Source organism: Mustela erminea, chromosome 3 (genome assembly GCF_009829155.1).
Source record: "Mustela erminea isolate mMusErm1 chromosome 3, mMusErm1.Pri, whole genome shotgun sequence".
NCBI lineage: Eukaryota > Metazoa > Chordata > Mammalia > Carnivora > Mustelidae > Mustela > Mustela erminea.
Window position 1 is genome coordinate 156,356,045 of NC_045616.1, and position 18,012 is coordinate 156,374,056.

At 39.3% G+C, this 18,012-nt stretch overlaps 1 protein-coding gene across 4 annotated transcripts in view; it reads right to left on the minus strand.

Moving 5' to 3' along the window:
- Positions 1 to 18,012, minus strand: part of MARCHF6 (membrane associated ring-CH-type finger 6) — an 82,397-nt gene that overhangs the window by 28,701 nt on the left and 35,684 nt on the right. For all 4 annotated transcript variants that reach the window (XM_032337752.1, XM_032337754.1, XM_032337751.1 and 1 more), the window contains exons 6-15: positions 14,064 to 14,232; positions 11,506 to 11,695; positions 9,836 to 9,897; positions 9,256 to 9,288; positions 8,075 to 8,126; positions 4,414 to 4,472; positions 3,152 to 3,232; positions 2,836 to 2,904; positions 2,681 to 2,755; positions 1,281 to 1,415 (exon numbers count right to left, since the gene is read on the minus strand). In XM_032337752.1, coding sequence (XP_032193643.1) covers positions 1,281 to 1,415; positions 2,681 to 2,755; positions 2,836 to 2,904; positions 3,152 to 3,232; positions 4,414 to 4,472; positions 8,075 to 8,126; positions 9,256 to 9,288; positions 9,836 to 9,897; positions 11,506 to 11,695; positions 14,064 to 14,232 — 925 coding nt within the window. The remainder of the gene's footprint in view (positions 1 to 1,280; positions 1,416 to 2,680; positions 2,756 to 2,835; positions 2,905 to 3,151; positions 3,233 to 4,413; positions 4,473 to 8,074; positions 8,127 to 9,255; positions 9,289 to 9,835; positions 9,898 to 11,505; positions 11,696 to 14,063; positions 14,233 to 18,012) is intronic.

The window sequence follows — 18,012 nt, forward strand, 5'->3', positions numbered from 1 at the left end:
AGAGGGAACACAAGCGCAGGAGAGCTGTAGAGGGATAAGCAGGCTCCCTGGAGCCAGATATGGGGCTCAATCCCAGGACCATGACCTGAGCCAAAGGCAGAAACCTAACGACTGAGCCACCCAGACGCACCCTGTCTTTGTTTCTTACTATTAGATCAGCATAGTGCTGGCCCAGAGTGAACATAGAGTAGTATCTGAGGAAATACAAGTACATTTGTCAAAATTACTCATTTTTATACTTCCCACTGCATCAGAATGACTGAGCATGAGATCTATACTAATCAAATACTGACCCTATTTTCATTTCACTCTCTTCAAATCAATAAGGACTATATTCTTTTTTTTTTTTTTAAGATTTTATTTATTTATTTGCTAGACAGAGATCACAAGTAGGCAAAGAGGCAGGCAGAGAGAGAGGAGTGGGGGGGTAGCAGGCTCCCTGCTGAGCAGAGAGTCAGACGTGGACTCCATCCCAGGACCCTGAGATCATGACCTGAGTCAAAGGCCGAGGCTTTAACCCACTGAGCCACCCAGGCGCCTCAGTAAGGACTATATTCTAAAAACAGGATGAGAACTGGTATCCCTCAGGCAAGTGAACTGGAATCATAAAGGCCCCTCACTGTAATTCCATGCTTACGGTATTTGACTACGTATTTTGAGTTTTGATCCACAAAACCATATTCCCCGCTTTGGGTATTTCCAGTACTGTATTTCCTTAAATGGAGTCCAAGACAGACTCACATCACATAAAATTCCAAGAACTTGTATGAGAGGATGGTCACAATAACTATCAAGTAAAGCAAGTACTTTTAGTTTTTTCCCTCAATCTACTCATCTTCCAAACTCATAACTAATTATACACAGAAGTACTAAAACTTGTCCATTTTTGAGACAAGTAACTAAAAAGAATTTCAAGAAATAAAGCCAAACTCAGGGCACCTGGGTGGCTTAGTCATTAAATGTCTGCCTTCAGCTCGAGTCATGAGCCCAGAGTCCTAGGATCAAGTCTGGCATCTGGCTCCCTGCTCAGTGGGAAGCCTGCTTCTCTCTCTCCCACCCCTGCTTGTGTTCCCTCTCTCTGTCTATGTCTATGTCTCTCTCTGTCAAACAAATAAAATCTTAAAAAGCCAGACTCATCTATCAAACTATCTATCTCTTAGACTAGAATAACAGAGAAAATTAGTCAGGAAATCATCATTAGCCTTTGATGTACGACTCGCAGTTAAAACAAAAGTGCTCTCCATAAAGTTACAGTGTTGGCGTTTCCCTGCAGAACTCACCTCTCTCAGCAACAGGATGAAGGAGGCGAAGTAGAACACATACACCATCCCGACTAGCCAGTGCAGAAACATGGTAGTACCTGGAGCTGACTGAAAGCTCAGCTCTCGATCTTTCAGAGTAGCATCAAACATTTCCTACATCAAGACAGAACAGGTGAGAGAGATTTGCACCGCTCACATTTGCCAAATTAACATCTCCATCTTCCAAGAAGTGAATAAATCACCATGTGCGTGGGTTATGATGTTCTAGGACTCCAGTTCTTTCAATGCTATTTCATGGTGTCAAAGAAATATAAGTAAGGCTGGATACTATGTCACAAATGTATAATGACAATATAACATTTTAACTATAAGAAGACTGGTGAACCAATTGGTGAATAAGAACTTTAATACTGCTGCTACTGTGAAGAACCATTTTTGGTTAACAATAACTTCTTTCAGGTGTGCCTGAGTGGCACAGTTGGTTGGGCAGCTGACTCTTGGTTTTGGCTCAGGTCTGATCTCAGGGTCATGAGATCAAGCCTGCACTGGGCTCCACGTTGCACTCTGCACTTGTCGCCAAGTCTGCTTGGGTTTCTCTCTCCCTCTCCTTCAACCCCTCCCTGCTGTGTGCACCCTAATAAACAAATATATCTCGGGAAAAAAAGTATCTTCTTTCCATGGTTATACGTCTGCATTCATGACAAAATTTTTTCTTTTTCTTTTAAAGACAGAGAAAGAGAGAGCACAGGAGGGAAGGACAAAGCGAGAGAGAGAATCTTAAAGCGGTCTTCTCACTGAGCATGGAGCCCCACACTGGACTTGATCTCTAGACCCTGAGATCCGGATCCTGAGCCAAAACCAAGAGTCAGATGCGTAAAAGACCGCGCCATCCAGGCACCCCACCACCACCCCCCCGCGACAAGTTTTAATAGTAAGGTACAGGTGAAAATGTTCTCTCAGACCAAAGGCAGCTTTTCTACATACAAAGTATTTTTGAAAAGTCAAAACCTGATTACCACTGACAGTAACTAAAAATTATAATCATCTTAGTTAAAAGAAATGGTTGAATTTACTTATTATTACAAAGACTGTTCTTATCAGATTGTTCTCCTTATGTGTATAATGTCTTGAAATTAATGTAAAATTAAGAAGAGTAAAATGAGTAAGAAAATTTTCACTGGTTATTAGAAAGGTTCTAGTCAAAATATTCTAACATCAAAAATTTTCACAAAGCCTCAAAAAAATATCAGGTACTCAAAAATTAGTAACATTAAGGCTTCACAATGATCCATTCTCAGGGGGGAAACAAAGCAAATTATTATCACACAGAGTTTCCTTTAAAAGAAATTCATTCTAAAGACCTCCCTTTTCGACACCTTTACATTATTTGACTATATCTTAACGAATAATAAACTTACCAGGGAACAGATATCCAGCCACCAGCCACAAATGAGAGGGAACACTCCAATCTCTACCACCACTAACAAAGAAACCTTAAGTAAAAACAAAAACCATCAAATACCATCCAAATGGGGAGAAATCATTTCCAGTTTTAACTTCTAACAGGAATTACCTTAACAACAATATAGCAGACTCCCAGCAAACGACGAGACCTATGAAATTTAACAAGAGTTGCCAAGCCCTATAGCATCTAGTCAAGGAAAAAAATAGAGCATTTAAAGGTACAAAGAAATAGGTACTTATTTAGGCAACACGTATTATTTGACAGAATTAATTTCATACTTCGTCTGCCCTCATCCTCACTACAAATAGCTACAACTTTTACTGAGAGGACAGAAGAGAAACAGTTTTGTCTCTAACAGGAACAACTCTTTGGTGTGAATAATAATACCACCAAACATCCATGTTATTAGTTCATTAAAGGATACGTGGCAAATTATCAGTGTTATTGCTAAAAGTATATACCCAACAATGGTTGTGATTAGACCTTCAAAATGAGATGCTTGGACCTAGAAATAAAAATAAATAGAATTTAATTTTACCATACGGCCTCCCTCCCAGCTTAACAATGTATTTAACAATCCGAGCAGACTCAAAGTGAACTGTCCCAGCAACTTACAACTAGACAATTATGAAGTTCCTTTGAACGACATCTCTGCAAACCAGATTCTCCCACTGTTAGCAATCTACTCAAGCAGGCAAAATCGAGTGATTTAAATTTTACGAAAACAAAAGCTGCACTACACTAATCTGCACCTACTCCATCCTGCGGGGGACTGCAGGCTGAGCAATGAAAGCAGCAGCACACCGTCCCAGCAGCCCACCTGCCAGGTAAGTCTCAGCCACCTCACCTCCTACCCCAGGAATGACTTTTAAGTTTTCCTTGTTCTCCAAATCCATTCCATTTTCAGCTTACAAAGAGTACAAATTTGGACAGTGACAAATCTTTTAGGTTCCTAAATTTCTGACAGCAAGGGCTGATAATTTGGAAATTCAAATTTATCAAAGCATGAATCTGAAATTTCCAAGTTCTTGGGTTCAATGAAAACTGAGAGCTACATTAAATACTGGAACACATCTCTGCTCTTTCAGAACACTTCAGAATGTGATCTTTCAGGATTTACGTACACAAACTGAACAGAACATTCTAGAAATGTCAGATTTCCTTAAAAGACTAGTTCTTTCTGGAGACCCTGTAAAACAGTTGTAGGTTTGACCATTCAAATATTTATCTATCTAAAAACAAGAACAAAATGTCAAAATTAAATTCGTTAGAAAACACTGTAGCCCATCATTCCAAAACAGACTTTTTTTTTTTTTTTAAACTTGACTGATATACTATTACTTTTCTAAATCACTGTGGGAAAGGGAGAAAAGGGAGCAAGTTAATGGAATGGGTCAAAAATCAGCCTATAAAAGAACTTGCCAATAGCATGCCTTTGGCCTGCCCAACAGGAAGGCAGTGTACCATAGGATTCAGAACACATTTTTCTTAGCTGGCAACATGACCTTCTATGTTTGAGTGACTGTCAGTTTGAAAAAAGAAGAATGAGTTCGTGTTGGGTAACTATTGCTTTGTATAAGGCAAACTGAGAGATGACATAAGTCTTTACGACACTATCATTTACTCAACAAATATCAAGTTTGAAGGCAAGTAATGAAAGTAAGTTTGTAGAAGTATTATACTCACGTGTTCTTCAAATCCCAAACCAACAAGGGAGAAATGACCAATGTGGTAAGGGCAAAATGCTAAAAGGGGGAGAAAAATTAAATGAAAACTTCAAAATCAAAACAACGAACACTCCTAGTACCAATCCACAGTAAAAGAAACCAGGGCTTTTTGGAGAAATGGAAGATTCCAGATCTGGGGCCAAAAATGCACTGCCTAGGACATTCTCTATAACCAGAGAACAAAGATATCAAGGTCTAATACGTTCATGACAAAAGGACTGGAACCATCATGAAGAGGGTCTTACTGGCCAAGGAAAGAATGATATGAGCCTCAAAGAATGACCAGAACGGATGGAAACACACAGAATGCTTAAAAAATCCATGAGTTCGGGGCGCCTGGGTGGCTTAGTGGGTTAAGTCTCTGCCTTCCGGTCAGGTCATGATCTCAGTGTCCTGGGATCAAGCCCCATATCAGGCTCTCTGCTTGCCGGGGAGCCTGCTTCTCTCTCTGCCTACTTGTGATCTGTCAGTCAAATAAATTTAAAAAAAAATCTTAAAAAAAAAAAAAAATCCATGAGTTCATAATACTCAAAAAGGGGAAAGCCAAAAACAAAAAACACAAAGGGAAAAAAGAAAACAAGGAATAACACTTTCCTCACCCCTGGAAATAGCACATCAATTGTTTACCCTAAAAACTGGTAACTGGGGTAAAGGATTGCATACCTGTCTCACTGCTTCTGAACAAACAGGTTCAGGATAACTAAGATGTTACTTAGACCCTCCAGTTTAAAGGAAATATGGAGACAAAAGAGCGAGGTAGTGGACATCATACCGGAAGCAATTCAGACAAATGTAGAAGGCAAGAGAGACAGCTAACTTGTCACGTCAACAAATCAATGGCAAACCAGGGTAGGAGGAGATGAAGGGAGCAAAGAGAAGACTATTCTAGATCAAAAGGAACTTCAACTTAACCCAAAGTAACGTGCAGATCTGGATCCTCATTCAAACAAACCAACTGTAAAATGACATTTGAGATCATCTAGGAATTTTTAATATGAAGAGTTGTTAGGAAACACTAAATTCTGCTAATTTAGTATGGTGTAATAATACTACTACAGTTAAATGAAAAAAATATCCTTAACATTTTCATAGTAAATATTTTTATAGTCTCTTTTCTTCAAGTCTTTGTGTTACGTTAATAAAATTTTACTTTTTTAAAATAAAATTTGTTTTCCTTATGGCAAAATTAATTGAACAGCATAGATTATAAGTAAAGCAGGGAGGGGGACTCAAACATTAAGACAAAAGTCAGAGTGAATCCATAGGGATCTGACCAGCAAACCTTTTTAAAAATCAAGTATTCCATGGGTACAAATTTTTCTGAACAAGTATTCCCAACATATTGAAATTTAATCATACACACATTTTACTAATATATTATGTGTACTATAAAGCACAAGAAATTCTTAATGAGTAAGAAAAAACTATTTGCAGAATTTTCCTATTTTGTTGTCTCACCCAACTCTGAGGATGACTCAAATTGGCCTCCAGGAAAGGCAAATTTTCAAGTTCCAACTCTATTTACATAGGGAAATATTAAACTGAGCACCAATTTTTAACAATCCATTTCTATTCCATTACACAGCAACCATGAGATTAAGTATCCTGAAATTAAGGTCACTATCTCAGTAACATTCCCTTCTATTAGGAGATAGCCACATTTTAAGTTTATAATTCTGCAAAGTACATGACCACAAGACTCCAAAAATGCAAGTGGAAAATTCTAACACAGCAACCCAAGCAGGAAAGAAACAGGAGTGTGCTTAATCCCAATGACCATTCACCTTTAAGGGAAAATATACTCCTAAAAAGAGGAAAACAACTTGGTTCATTTCAAAAAATCCTAAGTATAATACAGATTTACGAAGATTATTTCTTCATAGTATATAAGTTTAGGAGGTTGGATTAGGAAAAAAATTTACTTAAGATGTGATGTGCTTTACATAAATGTTAGCTATCTTTTCTATTATTCATGTGGGGTTTTTTCCCTTTTTTTTTAAGTTTTTTTTTTTTTTTTTTTAAATAATCTCTACACCCAACATGGGGCTTGAACTCATAACCCCAAGATCAACAGTCACATGATCCTCTGACTGAGCCAGCCAGGTGCCCCACTACAATTCACCTGTTAAAGGTGACTTTTTCCTCCAAACATTAATTTAGCATTAAGCTTTTCTTTCAAGAACAAAGACTAAATCTACAGATCATTTTTTCCTCTCAAAATCTGGTCAAGAATCAAAAACAGATGCACACTCTATATTAACCAATTATTTTACATAATGAAAAAGTAGGCAGAATAATCTGCATTTTTGTTTCTACCCCCTATGCAAAAGGGAAGAGTTTCCTATTAACTTGCACCATCTTAAATAGCTACTAAGAATTGAGAATCAATGGAACTTTTTCAAGATAATTTTGTTTAAACAAGATGCCTGTAAATTTATTTTGTTATTTTATAATATTCAGAAATTAATTTTTTGTCTTATTCTCATTTACATAATTCAGTTTTTGACTACATGGTTTCCTATTGAAAACAACTGCTTTTTAAGGCACAATGTGGTCCCCAAACCGAAGCAAGTAACTTGGAATCCAGTGGAAAAACCCTGGAAAATCTTTATGTCTCTTCCTCAGCAGGAAAGAGGGTTAACTCATATGCATAAAAAAGGAATTTATCAAAGTTCATTCCCACAGAGCTATCTGTAAACTGAGGTGTCTCTAAGAGATACAATTCATAGTACAATCTAACAAGAGCCTGATTCTATCACACTTCCACTTTCTTTCCCTTGAGAGATGCAGAAACTGAATTCTAAAGCATTGTTTTGCTCGATTCAGTTTCTTTTATCTTTCTCAAAGCGGAAAAACCTGCCACCCCTCTCTTCCTTTCCCTAAAGGGATTCCTGTGTGGTCACAAGAATCCTCACAGCCACAATTGGGAAAAGTGTTTGGAAGTGACTCTGAGTTTACTGGAATTTGGTTCTACAGGGATTTCACACTTTGGAAAGGTTCATGCTCCTCAAGCTTGTATCTATCCCTAGTGACAGCTCCCAAGACAGGGTCTCTGGTAAAGCCTTGGTCAAGATTCTGAGAGAAGAAACAAGATCTTCTGCCAAAGGGAAAAGCACACAGATAATCAGCACAAAATTAGTTCCAGGGAAAGGATGATGCATAATCTCAAGTCAGTCTAAGATAAACTTTTTTTTTAAGATTTTATTTATTTGAGAGAGAGAGAGAGCACAAGCAGGGGGAGTGGCAGAGGGAGAGGGAGAAGCAGACTCCCCACTGAGCAGGGAAGCCCCCAGGCAGGGGCTCTGTCCGAAGATCCCGGAATCATGACCTGGGCCGAAGGCAGACCCTCAACCAGCTAAGCCACTCAGACACCCCTAAAGTCAATTCCTATAAAAAGAGATGGAGATGCCCAAAAGAAGCAGAGATGGTAAGTAACTGTAGTCAATGTTCTTGGGAAAGAAATGTATCTGTACCTGGGGCCTTCCTATACAGGATGACTATCTGCAACCATTTCACATATTCCAGTGTTTAAGAACAAAAACAAAACCTGTAACAAGGCTCCTTAAAAACTGAATTTCTATCATACTACCATAAATAACAGCATCATAAACACCACTTACCAAAAACAAGAATGAACAATGTGTTTAGAGACACCACCCAGAAGACATGTTCCTAAAGGAAAAGAGCATTAATAAAATATATTCAATTCTTCTTCCATGTCTAACTGGACTACTCCACTTAGTTAAGACTGAAATCTTCACTCAATAATGTTGTGATTTCATTACATGCAACTTCTCATTTTTCATTAGATAGCTCATAAAACTAAACCTAGTAAAATTCAAGTTCATAATGTTACATGCAAGAAAAAAAAAAATCAATCCATAAACATTTCCTCTTCAGAAATTAGTATGCCACTACAAACTACACAGATTCTCAGAAATAACAGCCAGATTTCATTTAAATCAAATGATGCTGAAAAATTCCAAATGGAGGAGGGAAAAAAAAATCTTAATGGAGGAAAATTTGAAAATTGCATTAATTCTAGAATTCCACATCAATATAAACCACACAGTGCTTCTTTCCAGTGTCCATTTTGTTCTCACGGCTTCTGCAAGGTCACTTCTCTTCCTTGGTCCCTTTTCTGCCTATGGCACCCTGGTTTTCTCAGTAGAAGTCTTAGAAGACTCATTCTCGCTCGGTCTCTACTCTACCACCACCAGTTATGTATTATCACCTCCAAGATGACTGTGACCTTATGTCACTGTTTCAGTCAGCCGGGGGTTCTTCGACCAGTAGCTAAGTTATCACGACACCCAAAGCCACTTAAAAATCCCAAGTCATTTTATAATACAGAACCTGAACACAGCATCGCTTCTCCTAAAGAACAGGTTCTTTACATAATTATTCCTCCCCTTTGAGTTCGTACTCTTTGCTAATAAGGTAAAGACAGGTGAGGTTTGGTTAACAGTAGAAACCTAACAAGAAACTGGGTCTCATTGTGAGCACTACAAAGCATTAAACACTGCAAGGTTAAAAGAAGATCAAGTTCTTAACTACTATTAAATCTGTATTTCATTTTCTTTTTTACAAATCAATACTTAATAATGACCTTTTTAAATACTATTACATTTGTTCTTTGCCAGTATTTTCAATACACAAAACAGACTTTCTTCAGTAATCAAAATTCAAAGGGTATGCTGACCCTTACTATAAAAAGTGTGGATATACTATAAATTTGAAATCACTAAATCATTAAGATACATAAGTCAAAACTCTATTTAAAAATATTAGCTTTACTTACTAGAAAAACTAGCGATCCATCAAGTCCTAGCATCTGAAATAAATAACAATATGCACAAGTTCAAGGTGCAACAGGATTTTTCATTCTATTTAGAAAAAAGGCTCACTTTTAATTATATTTAAACATGATCCTTACCCACTACTTTCCAATACAGCATATCATTTCAAAGAGTAAAAAATTTGTTTATTAGAATTTTATAATTGGGCCACCTTTTACTCCAAATCATATGATTATAAAGTAAAAACAGTTCTATTATGGGTTTAATTTTCACAATGGATAAGGAGCCAGACAAGATTTCATGGTATACCAACTGCACTATCAGAATATTTCAATTTAAATTGTTACTTCATTTTACAGAAGTCCACAATTTGTTTGTATTAAAGGCCAGAAAATAGAAAAATAATCAACATTATAATATTTTTAATATTTTCACAACACATCACTTTTTTCTAGAAACTAAAGTTCTACTACAGCTTCCACTGAATGTAGCTATGAAACTAGTGTATGCATCTAGACATGTCGAACTTCAACACATAGTTTAAGGTTAAAACACCAGAATGCATGATAGAAAGAATCTTACTCTTTCCCACGTAAGCTCTTCTGCAGCTCGGTCCCACTCCAAAGCATTCCAGTTCATGTCATCTGTAAAAAGAATTGTAGTTGAAAGATTACTGATGGAACCTGAACCGTAAGTAATAAAACATACGCTTTTAATTTGGTGTTTTGTAAGCTGCTGATGAGAAGCTGAACTACATTCTTTGCTTGTTAGGTAATAAGAACCCAAATACATAAATACAACACACATAATGTGGTTAAGTGCCAGAAAGGAAACAAATAGGGTTATGTGAAAGCGGGAACTTAACTGCTCTGAGTCAGGAACAAATCTGGCAATTTTAAGAAAAACAAGGAAGCTAAGGAACAAGAATTCTCTGGGGGTGGGGAGGGAAAGGTAGAAGATGAAGTATGAAAGGCAGACAGGGATCAGCTCATGGGTGGTGGGGGGGTGGAGGTTAAACGTGGATTTTGTTTCTTTAGTGTAACACGTGTAACCACGATCGGATTTTAAAAGCAGGAGAGCACTGGGAGCGCTATGTGGACCACAAGTGGAAGACAGAACTACGCAATCGGGAGCTCCTGCGTTAGACGAAGAGAAGGAAAGGATGGCCACACCAGTGGCAGCAGGCTGACTTCTTGGAGCGTCTGATCATAGATTCTCAGCTCCTTACAAAGGCCCCTTGCTCCCAGCACACAACTTGCTTGTTCTGATCCTTCAGGCTCACCTCAAGTATCACCTACTCTGAGCTACCTGGAGAATCTTGTTTAAAACAGACTCTCCCAACAGCATCCACAGAGCAACTGCACACTTATCACAACGTGTAACGAGGTGTTTGTGCACTTGGGCACTCCTGCTTCCTCACTAGACCAGGAGCTCCATGAAGGCAAGAATCTGTTTGAGTGCCTGGCACCCAGGAGACCCTCGGCCACTAGCGATCTCCGGTGGACGGAGATAGGGCAGTGCTGGAGAGGAAAAGTCTGGGGCGGGAGGAGACAAGCAGAGGTGGTGAGCTACTGCCAGCTGACTGGCGGGCACAGTCCTGGGTCGGCTTTTGCGTTCTGGAGTTAGACTGCTAGAAAATGAGAAAATGGTGTTCATAATGACATCTGACCTGCAGCGTACACTTCAAGAATTCTTTGATATTAAAAGTTGTGCTTTTCAAGAGAAACGAAAGGAAATATAGAAATCTGTATCAAATTCCTTTAAAAATATTCAAGTCCAGTACAACTTACAAATAACTTCTTCCTATCCACCCTATAAAAGTCCTGTTGAGCAGGATATTAAAATACAAAATGTGGGGTGCCTGGGTGGCCCAGTCAGTGAAGCGTCTGCCTTCAGCTCAGGTCGCCCCCCCAGGGTCCCGGGCTCGAGCCCCGCCTCCAGCACCCCATCGGCGAGGAGCCCGCTTCTCCTCCTCCCTCGGCCTCCCCTCCTCTGTTCGCGTCCTCTCACTTTCTCTCAAACACATTAATAAAACCTTTTAAAAAGTAAACACCACAAAATGCGCCCTGCACACACAAAAAAATTTACACATATGTATATCCATAAATGCACATCTGCAAAATAAAGTAAAAACAGGTTAGAAATAGAACTCCAAACCCACAATATTTCGAACTCTCCAGTCCTTCTCAAGGAAAGCTGTACATGGACTCATGGTCACGAAGAAAGGGTAAGCGCGGGCCAGCAGCCATTACCCTGAGCCCCGTTGTTGGCATCGGCTGCATCCTCCCCACCCGCGTCATCTTCCTCCTCGTTGTCCTCCTCCTCCTCTTCTGCCTGATCATCCTGGGCATCGGGGTTTTCTCCCACCACCGCGTTCTCAGCTGGTGGGTTAGCAGGCTGGTCAGGGGCAACATTTTCAGCACCATTTCCTCCTGCTGGAGCCTAAAATGATAGAAGAGCCCAGAAATGTAGCTCACTTGTCTCAATTCTGTTCTATTTCCAAATCGCACTCTTCCCGTTAAAAAATAATAAAACTAGCAAATAAACTATTAAAAAAAACACTTCTTAAAGTTATCTTTTCTACAAGTATCTGATTTTTGGATCTACTCGGCATATGAGAACATAAACTCACTTCACAGTGTATATATTCATTCAGTATAATTTAGGGATTTTACAAAGTATTACAGAAAATGGGTCAACAAATCTGGCTAACTTTAACACTTCAGGCACATCCCAAACCAGTTACTGGTAGAGTTACAGAAGTTTCTACTCATGCCAGCAGAGCAAAAATCAAGAATTCAGAAAGTTAAAGCCACTACCTCTCTGGATACATAAACAATACATTAAAACATGTCACAAAGTGCAAAAAACAAGGCATTCAACAGAGTAAAAACAAGCAGCAGGCTGTCTATCTTAACAACAGGGCAGAGGAACTCCTTCTGGAGTTCAGCTTCTGGAACTAGAGCTGCCTCAGCCAAAAAAAGGCTCAGATAGAAGTTCTGACTTAATCTTATTACAACTAGTCAAGGACAAACTCAAAGAAACCCAAGGTTCAGATTTCCCATAACCACAGTTGGATCTTGCAACAAAGAGAACTTTGGTTACTTTTCACCAAAAGTAGGTTAAGCAAGAAGGGAGCAATAAGATTCAGCCGGTGATTCTGACCCCAAGCTGACGTCACTGCTCAGGCAAGACAACCCAGAATTACTTCTGTACCAGCATCTCCACAATCTGCTCCTCTCCGTGAACACAAGGTCTCAGCCACTGTACAGCAAGCTCCTGTAAAGATCTGAGGACATCCCTGGGCCCAGCTGCAACCTATGACTACAGGGTTAGGAGGATTCCTTCATGGAATGGTCTCAAGGTCTTCAACATAGTCTTCATCAAGGCTATCTGGTGGAACCCCAGGAAGCTCTCGTGGAACCTGGACCTGAACAGCCATTCTTAGGATGACCTCTGGCTTCTCAGCCATCATCTCACTTGGTGGTGACCTTATTTGATCACTCTGGGCTTCTCTGTTTCTTTGTGTCTTTGGTACTGTTCAGTCTCCATTCTTTAACTTTGGGGAAACAGAACTCAGACTCTAGCACATGTGCCACATTGGAGGGCAGGGGCCACAGGGATGGGGGCCGGCTCATAATGAGACTCAAACCCCACGACCAACTCTGGCCCATAATCCTTCTTTAGAAGGCATCTCCTGCCTCTACCAACTGCCTCAGGGATAAAGACGTATTCACCTACATACCTATTTGTTTATACCCATACAGATCTGTAACTTAATTCTCTGTTATCAGTTAAACACTTAAGGAAACAATTTCTAATTGCTGCTTAGTAGGTAAACCTGGCCGTATGGACTCTGTCAGTTCCTCAGGCTTTTACGGAGTCTGGCTACCTACCTAATGCAAAGACATAGTTAAGGAAAACACTGAATGCCCTGGAGTCAATGAAGATTCTGAAAGAGCAACATTAAGTATTTCAAAATATGCATTAATGCTTCAAAATATGAGATACAATGATAAAAGTATTAATACTAGGTAAGAAGTGTCTTTTCTTTCTAGTCTCATTTCTCGTATGTGTGATGTGCTAAGAAGTTACACTCAACCCTGTAAAGAAAAAAGTATGGCAGAATCTGATGGAAATCGAACTACACACTGATACAGCAAAAGGTCCTTAAATGAAAAAATTAAGTTGTTAATTATCATCTTAAGTATCTTAAGAGTCATTTTTTTGTAATAAAATTTTACAAAGCATAGTTTTTGTACATAGCTAAATCTTAACATTTTCAGCCCAATAATTTCTCAGCAAGCAAGACACTAAAAGTCATTTATCTAATCCTCTTTCTCTTAACACATCTAGCAAATGCTCCTGCATCTAACATTAAGCATGCATCTCTCATAAAGAAAAAGTGAAACTGCACCAGATTGTGTAAGAGTTCCAATGACTCTACTTTTAGTACCGTTGCTACTGGGAGCAGCAAACACAAGGCATTTTGCATAAGAAGAAACGGATGAGCCCAGAAAGCAGGGCACCTCCTCAGCATGTCGGTATAATCACCGGGGAGTCTCTATGTTCGCTTACAGGCCGGCACGAAGCAGTCAATCTGGCAAAGGGGCTGAAAGATTACTTTAATACACCCCAACACTGCTCCCAATCTCGCTCCAAAATTAAGAAGCAAAGTAGAAGTGCCTTCTTCCTTAATCTTCTCCCAAACCTTTCACTATCATGCTTTGCAAGGGGGCGCAAGACAGAACACAAACAGAACACAAACAGAACTACACAAACAGAACCAGTTCAGGGATGGAGGGGTTACCTCATTTTGGTGGTGCCCCGCTGCGTTGAAGGGCGGGGCAGCATGTTCCAACCAAATAGGGGCGCCCCCGTGGACGATCTGCTCTCGCAGCCACACGAGGCTGATGAATGCGCACAGCGTGCATGTCACCACAAAACAACCCTGCAAACAATCCGCCAATAAATTGTCCCTATTAAAAAAAAATTATATAGAATTACTCCAAAGAATGCTTAAAATTAAGAAACCAAAGGTAACAACATTTCATCTTAAACTAAAATGTCAGAAAGAAGAGACAGAAAACGAGTCATAATTTTCTGGGTAAAAATCAGTTTCTCAGAATCATTTCTGAGATAGGAGAAATTCTATCTATCTTATAAGCTGGCCAAATATATTTATTTATATATTATATTATATGTATTTTAATAAGTGAAGAATAACATCAGAACTACATAGAAATTAGCTACCCAGCCATTCTTTGAACATGGTTTAGAAACAGGCAGGCAAAAGGCAAAACCCAAAAGCAACCAAACACTGACCAAGGCCAAGTATGTATGTAATTTATGAGAGGTGAATGACTGTCCAACTCACCCTAAGAATTTCCTTATCCTTATTTTACACACAAGTTTAATAAACCTGGTTAGCTGATAACCCACACAAATAATCAGCAAGTCAAAAAAGAAGAACCTCCAGAAAGGCCTAATGACAATGTAAAGCAAGCAAGCTGAGAGATACTCAGGATGCAATGTGCAAGACAGAAGTCTGTAATATACTTTAGGTATCACTTGGAAAGCAGATTAAATTTTTATGCTAACTGCAAATATATCGTAAGTATGTTATTAGCTCCTCAACAAATTCAGATAGACAAATTATGATATGATACTTGTAGTATTCTAACACCAAACACCTCATGTTCTTTTCCTCTCAAGGAGGAAGGAAGGGGCTTGTCATTCTCTAGTCTATGTCTGATTTCAGAATAATTCAAGGATAACTCAAGAATCTTAGTGGCCTTCAGAAAATCCTTTATCGTAATAGAAGGACTTCTTCCACCATGGAAAATCTGAGAGGGGTCCATTTGAAAGACCTCAGCCTACTGGTTCCAAACTTAATGCATTAACGTGGCCCACAGATATGACCTGAAATGTATCCTAATCGAAAGAGGAATCTAACGATTCCCATGCTAAGAAACCCTCCAGATTATTAAAACTTTGTTAACCTCAGACTAAATACCCACTATTTCTACTCCGTACTCATCATCAGCAATAACAATTGTTTGATGACCATTTTAAACAGTGACAAGCCCTTTGTAGAGTTCTTTTCCCTCACACCTAGAATCTGGACTGGTTCTGTGACTTGCCTGGACCAACGTGAGGCAGCCTGAGTTTAGAGACTAGAAGAGAGCTGGTGAACTTCAACTGTCACCCTTCTGGAATGCTGCCCTGCGAGCACACGTAGAGAAGCCCTGCTGGCTCTCCGAGAGATGAGAGGGCACATGGAAGAGAACCCAGGCGCACAGCTGGAGCCATCTCAGACCACCCAACTACAGTGAAATACCTGAGTACCTGAGGAAAGCCCAACAGATGAACTCGTCAGCTGAGCCCAGCCCAAACTGCTGACCCCTGAATTATGAGCCAATAAAATTACTGCTGTTTTAAGCCAGTAAGTTTTGGGGACAGTATGCTCTGAAGCAAAATTAATTGATATGTTGTGCCTAGAGATGATCTAAAGAACTGAGCTACAGGATATGTAAGCAGCTACTATAATATTAAGAAAATTTAAAGTAAAATTTCATAAATAAAATTAATACTACAGAGAAAATGAAACACTGCTCATTAAAAAAAGTAGTTTAGTTAAACTACTTGGGTTTTTTTGGGGGGGGACTACTTAGGTTTTTAAACTACTTTTAAAGTACTTTTAAAGTAGTTTTTTAAACGACTTTAGTTTTCTGGAAAACTGGCTCAAGTCTTCAAACTGTAAAATGCAGCATGGGATTACAAAACCAAACCACGTTTATAATTTCTTTTGACTATCCCCAGCCATGCCTCTGGTGTTCCTCTTGTGCCGACCAGCAGTCTCCTGAAGGCAGTTCTGGTGGCCCACTAACCAATCAGGTTAGAAACAGAGGGGAAGCCTGCCAACGTAAGACAAGCAACAGCTCTGAGCTTTAGTGAAAATTCTGCTATACATTAACCTAATATTCAAAATTCATATATAGTCTTTATGTATATATGTGAATTTAATCTTTAAACAGCCCACTCAAAGCCCTGAGGCATGATCTTCCTCACTTTACAGAGGAGGAAACGGGTTCAGAAAGGGCCAATGATTTGTCCAAAGTCACCAAATAACCTGCAGATACAGAAACCATGTTCAAATGCTAGGGTTCCTTCTGTTACAACCAACTACCTCATTCTATCGCCTAAGTGATCACATCTGCCCAACAACCAGAGGGTAACAGCTGCACCGACAAGTAGTAAAGAGAGTAGGGAAGCAGGATACTACACCTGTTTGTCTCACATTTCACTGACATGCCTTCCATAAGCACCTGTTTTTCATATTTAGGCTTTGGTAAATGTTAACATAGCCAATTAAAACAGAAATCATTAGAAAAATAATGCATTTCTGCTTCATTAAACTGCAAAGATCGGAACTCAAGTCTCCTTTTCTAAACAACTGAGATACTGACTGGCCGCTACCATACACACTCGTTAACTACCGTGGTTTAGAAAATTTTGGCCTGAACTAAACAGAACAAGAACACCCTATGTGAAATGGTTCTTTTTTTTTGGAAGATTTTATTTATTTATTTATTTGAGAGAGAGACAGTGAGAGAGAGCATGAGCAAGGAGAAGGTTAGAGGGAGAAGCAGACTCCCCATGGAGCTGGGAGCCCGATGCGGGACTCGATCCCGGGACTCCAGGATCATGACCTGAGCTGAAAGCAGTCGTCCAACCAACTGAGCTACCCAGGCGCCCCTGAAATGGTTCTTTTATTAGCTTATACATATTAAAATAAAACGTCCACCATTCTTAGCAGTCACCTTTGCTTTTATCGGACTTCTCTTACTACTTCCAATACGCATCTCTGTGATGTACACGATTCCTAAATGCCAGCCAGAGGTGAACGATGTCATATACCAAAGACATAATGAATGGCAGCTGAGCCATTCAAGACAAATTTCTTACACTTCTATACTGAGACCATGTTCTGGATGGCTGAGATAAAAACCTGATGTCCGGAAATGGGAATGCCATCCTATTTGTTTCCACTGGGTCACTTCACAAAAGGCCTGTATTCTTACACAAAGGGTTATCTTCTTACACTAGCTCCAAACTTTCAAATGTGTTAAATTACTGCTTCTCTTTTTTGTCATGGCCACAGCTAAGAGCACCCTCTTTCGAGGCCCCTGTCTACTCTAAACATTACTTTATCAAAGCTGTTCTTTATTAATGAAAACAAAAAATAATTCTAACGTAAATAAGTTCAAGGTGAAAACCTTTTATCTATTATTCCCTATGCTCCTAAAGACAGACATAAATGAAATACCTGACCTGTCCCAAAAATGTATTACCAGCAAGCAGAAAAACCAAGTCACAGACACATCTAATGTTTCTAAATATTTAGAAACATGATTAAAAATAATGGTGCAGGGCACCTGGGTGGCTCAGTGGGTTAAGCCGCTGCCTTCGGCTCAGGTCATGATCTCAGGGTCCTGGGATCGAGTCCCGCATCGGGCTTTCTGCTCAGCAGGGGGCCTGCTTCCCTTCCTCTCTCTCTGCCTGCCTGCCTACTTCTGACCTCTCTCTGTCAAATAAATAAATAAAATCTTAAAAAAAAAAAAAAATAAAAAAAAATAATGGTGCAGATGCAAGAGACTTAAAAGAACTCCTTATTTCCTTTTCTATCAGAAATATAGTATGCCCTCCTGCTCTCTTCTTTTGCCTTGTGGCTTATTTTAATGGTAACATACTCTGAA